Source organism: Lactuca virosa, chromosome 7 (assembly GCF_052849685.1).
Source record: "Lactuca virosa cultivar CGN04683 chromosome 7, Lactuca_virosa_CGN04683_v6, whole genome shotgun sequence".
NCBI classification, from domain to species: Eukaryota; Viridiplantae; Streptophyta; class Magnoliopsida; order Asterales; family Asteraceae; genus Lactuca; species Lactuca virosa.
In genome coordinates, this window is record NC_136432.1 from 9290914 (window position 1) to 9295830 (window position 4917).

The 4917-nt window shown below is 37.5% G+C and overlaps 1 protein-coding gene across 1 annotated transcript; it reads left to right on the forward strand.

Moving 5' to 3' along the window:
- Nucleotides 1-462: 462 nt before the first annotated feature.
- Nucleotides 463-2199, forward strand: LOC145126120 (uncharacterized). Its single transcript, XM_079061529.1, has 3 exons — nucleotides 463-1132; nucleotides 1227-1362; nucleotides 1454-2199. Exons 1-3 carry the CDS (start codon nucleotides 551-553, stop codon nucleotides 1936-1938), a joined length of 1203 nt encoding a protein of 400 aa, XP_078917655.1. The 5' UTR covers nucleotides 463-550; the 3' UTR covers nucleotides 1939-2199.
- The last annotated feature ends 2718 nt before the right edge of the window (nucleotides 2200-4917 follow it).

Sequence of the window (4917 nt, forward strand, 5' to 3'; positions counted from 1 at the left end):
AACAATATTTTTTTATGTTTTAATTTGATTGCTTTCATGTAATGCCTAAAAGGTTGTAATTAATTAGAAATATCATATAAGTGTATTTACGAATTTGACAAAAAAGTATTATTATATTGGCTAAATTTCTATAACATTTCTTAAATGCATGCAAATTGCAATAATACATATTCTTAGAGCTATTATCATTTTAGATTATATTTGGTTTTAGTTAAAATAATAATATATTTCATATCATGATACAATACAACAATTAAAATTTTAAAATAAGTTTGTATATTTACAAGGAGTACACAATGAATTAATAGGTTTTTTTTTTTCATATGTACCCCATCAATATATAAAATTAAGTTATAGTATTTAATAGGTTTTTCAACTTTATCTCAATTAATTTTGTAGTGAACAGTGATGTACAAGAAGCTTCATGTCACCTTCTTCTCCATAAAGATATATATACACCCATCAACATTCAACAGCATCACCTTCCTCACAATAACACACACTACAGCCTACAAACACACAATTCTGGAACAATCATTTTGTAACTTGCATGGCTAATTCCTGTAATTCTGCCACATACATGGAATCACAATGTGTAATTCAACCTCGCAGACTCAAAGACTTTCTACAAGACCAAAACCTACCATTCCCTCGTTCTCGCTCTTGCTCTCGCAAATCCACAATCTCCGTCTTCTTCCACGCCGCCGTCTCCTCCGTGAAATCCTCCTCCATTTTACGCCGTAGCATCTCCCGCCGTTTCTCCAAGTCTACACGGATCAACAGAAACAAATCATCATCAGGTCTACCGGAGCCCACGATGGCGAGAACGACGTCTGTGACTGTCAAGGATATATTACGGTGGAGATCGTTTCGTGATTTGGCGGATCCGGAGGAGAATAATGTTCCTCTGCCATCGGAAGTTATTGTGGAGTCCGATTCTCCTTCTCGATGTACAACTACAACCGCTACCACAACTTCCGCTGGAACGCCGAGGAGTAGCTGGTGTGATAGTGATTTTACTGTCGGTGATTCACCGGTATGGTGCCGTGGATTTTCCGGTGATATTGAGAAGAATTTCCACATTAATGTAGCTGGCGGCGAAAGGCTCCGTCAGAACTCCAGAGATCCAAAGGTAAAACTAAATAAATATGATTACCTAAAATTTGCGATGAAATTTAGTTAATTATTTTCGGGGGCTTATGATCATGTGTAAATTTGTTATACAGAATCAAATCGTACATGAAGAAGAAGAAGAGGAGGAGGAGGAGGAGGAACAATTTAGCCCAATTTCAGTCCTTGATTTTTCACAAGAACATGAAGAAACCTTCTCTTCGTTTCATCAAGTCCTTGCAAACGTGGAAAGTAAGTGTTCTGTATCCATGATTCATTTCCTCTAATTACTTATTAATCTCTTATAAAACTCGAATTGATCAATGAATTCTGCATTCAATAGGACGAAACATGATGCTTAAGCAACGTATTCAAGACTTCGAGAATCTGATTGAGGTGGAGGATCGTTGTTTAGTGAACAGAAATATCGAATTAGATGATGTTGAATCATTTAGAGTAGAAGAAAAGGCAATCCAATTAATGGATCATGTCAAAACAACAAGCTCGATTGAAGAGTGTGATGAGAGTGTGGATGATTTGTTACTAGATTTCTTTAGGGATGAATTGATCACGAATAAGGGAGTGAAAAACAATAGTGAATTTGAGTCTAAAGTTATAAGGATGGCAAAATGTTGGGTGAGAGGTGAAGATGACGGATCTTTGGAATGGGAAATGGAGGGTAGGAGAGAAGTGTGCATTCAAGAAATGGACAAAAGAGGGGAATGGAAAGATTTTGAAGAGGAACAAAAGGAAATTGGCATCGAGATTGCAAAATTCTTGTTTGATAATCTCTTAAACGAGTTATCAATGGATGTTCTTAATGTTTAGAACGCATTAATTAAGAAAGATGATAGTCAGAGTATTAGGTCGCTCCCTTGACGTTGTATTGGAGGATCAGTATAAAGATTTGTATCAACAACAACATCGATGAGAAGACATGTCATATGATCTTTAGATAGGTTGGGATTAATTAGCGAATATACAGCTAGTATAGTAAAATATTGTAAATTACAATAAGTTTTCTAAATTCTTTCATCACTTCGATGTATGTACGTTTACAATAATAATAGTCTTATTCCTTCTCTTAAAGTGGTAAACAAACAAAGAACACACACAGGAGAAATCTACTAATACCAACAAATGGCATAGGTCAATACGGCTTAGGTCGGGTATTAAAAGGGGCTTGATTCTTCCACGGAAGATTTTTATTCAACCACTGAAAACTTTATGCATTGACAAATATACCCCTCCCTTGCAGTGAACCTTAATATTGAACAGAGTGAAAGATCTATGATTTGTTTCAAAGTACACGACTTCTTCTTCACCATTTCAGTCGATGTTGCTGCTTCTTCAGCCTCTGCGTCTACATCTCCCACTTAGACAGAAAGCGAACTTAATCCATCTCTGATTCTTTTAAACCCACGATCTTTAAACTACAGAGTGTTTGAATACCCACCCACAATACCGATGAACCTCGCTATCCCTCTGTACAGAAGAACCATAGTCCATCTGCTCTCATGCACACTACAATAAGAAAGCCTCGATGATGGTGTTTTGGGGGGATTGGGCACGATTCAAGGATGATAGGTTTACTTTCCAGAGTCATCTTTCACCCCGTTTCTCACCTTCGACCTTCCACATATACTCTGGCTGCTGCTCAGTAAACAAACTAGATTAAGGCCCTCTGTGAATCCACGTGCTTCATGATGGACCCGATATCCGGGAAGAAAATCTTTTATGTGAAATTCCCAAATGATTTGATGGATCGATCGTCCCAATCTGTATTCGTACAGCAAGATCATGTTTATTAATGCTAACCGGATTCAAACACCCACCCTAGTCTGAAAATCTAATTTCTGTTTTTCTTTTTGTTTCACAAGATTAATTAATCTCTTGGGGATCTTATGAATGAATATGAATGATCAATCGAAGGACCAACGTATGCGATTATGTGTGAAAACCAGGAGTGGGAAAGAAACTAAGAGAAACTTTAAGGTTGCGTTTAGTTTAGGAAAAACAGTTTTCATTTTCTGTTTTCCGTTTTCCCTTTTCAGTTTTCGTTTTCCGTTTTCGGTTTTCATTGGAAAATTTAGAAAACGTGTTTAGTTAAAACTTATTCATTTTTCATTTTCAGTTTTAGAAAATTAGAAAACGTGTTTAGATGTGTATTTTTCTATCGGTTTTCATTTTTAGAAAACGGTAGCGGTGGTAGGGTGGGTGTGGGGACGGTGGTGGTGGTGGGGGCAGCGGCGGGGGGCAGTGGTGGCAGCGGGGTGGCGGCGGCAGTGGTGCTGGTGGTGGTGGCAGCGGGGTGGCGGCGGTGGTGGTGGTGATGACAAGTGGTGGTTGTGGCGGCGGCAATTATGGCAGTGGTGGTGATGGCGGCGGTGGTGGTGCTGGTGATGGTGATGATGATGGTAGGTTGGTGATTGTGGTAGTGGTGTTGTGTGTGGGTGTGTGGGTGTGGGGTGGGGGTGGGTGTGAGTTTGTGGGTGTGTGTGTGTGTGTGTGTGTGTTTGTGGGAGTTGGTGTGTGTGTGTTTGTGGGTGTGTGTGTTTGTGGGGGTGTGGGTGTGTGTTTGTGAGGGTGGAGTGGGTGTGGGTGTGTTTGTGTTTGTGGGTGTGTGTGTGTGTTTGTGGGTGGGGGTGTATGTGTTTGTGGAGGTGTGGGTGTGTGTGTGTGTGTGTGTTTTTGTGGGTGTGTGTGTGTGTGTGTTTGTGTGTTTGTGGGCTTGAGAGTGAGTGTGGGTAGGTAGGGGTGTGGTGGGTTGGAGGTGTTAATGTGAGGGTAAGTAAAAGTGGATGGGGTGGGAGTGGGTGTTTATATTTTAGAGAAATTTTGGAATTAGAAAAATGTGGAAAACAATGATTATCGGTTTTTCCAAAAATTTCCAACTTCTTTGTAATTTTAGAAGACGGAAAATTTTCATTGAAATTTTCATTTTCCGTGAAAAATTTAGAAAAATAGACGAACTAAACGCGTTTTCAAAATTCTCATTTTTCTTGGAAAATTTTTCCAGAAAACGGCCCATTTTTCTGCAACTAAACGCACCCTAAGCAAACTAATTTTTTTGTAAGGCTAGTCGTGCGTGATGTTTTCATAAACCTTCGATTTAGTGTTTTTGTTTTCATAAATCAACGAATTGTGGAAGAAGTTACTGAGGAAGAAATAAAAAAGTTATACATTTGGTCCCCAAAGTTTCAACCGCTTAGTATTTTTTGTACAAAAATAGAAACCTTTTTATTTAATATTAAATTTTTATGTTTTATAAAAATATAATTTATTTAATATTAAATGTTTGTGTATTAAAAAATATAATTTATTTAATTTTGGTAAATAGATTATAAAAAAAATCAAAGAATGTTAGGGGTGCTACCACTCCCTATAAAATGTTAAGGAAAAGATGCTAGCAAGGTGGCATGCCAAAAAATGACATGGCAGCAAAAAAAATGATGTTGCAGGGTGTTAGGAGTGTCACCACTCCCTTTAGTCTAATAAAACAATTTATTAAAAAAGCAATTTACAATCTTCCTGTAATTTAGTTTAAACTACCATGCTTCTCTACAAAACTCCTGTTAAACCTAGGTCTGGACTAAAAAGGGAGGAGCATAAATGTCAATGCATGATATTTTCAGTGGAAGAATAAAAATCTTCCTTAGAAAAATCAGTTCCCTTATTAAAAAGGTTGAGATTTTCAACTTAAACCAACCTAATCTCCTAAATAAATAAGTTGACATAAGGTTAACTTGTTTATTTTTTTCCCAATTCAATCGGTCAAATTATTTGGTTGAATCTGGTTCAACTCAT

Excerpts from the sequence above, each read along its gene's own strand:
- LOC145126120 (XM_079061529.1), top strand. The coding sequence starts at position 551 with ATGGCTAATTCCTGTAATTCTGCCACATACATGGAATCACAATGTGTA. Across the intron at positions 1,133-1,226 it reads AGAACTCCAGAGATCCAAAG|AATCAAATCGTACATGAAGA; the intron begins GTAAAACTAAAT and ends TTTGTTATACAG. Across the intron at positions 1,363-1,453 it reads AGTCCTTGCAAACGTGGAAA|GACGAAACATGATGCTTAAG; the intron begins GTAAGTGTTCTG and ends TGCATTCAATAG.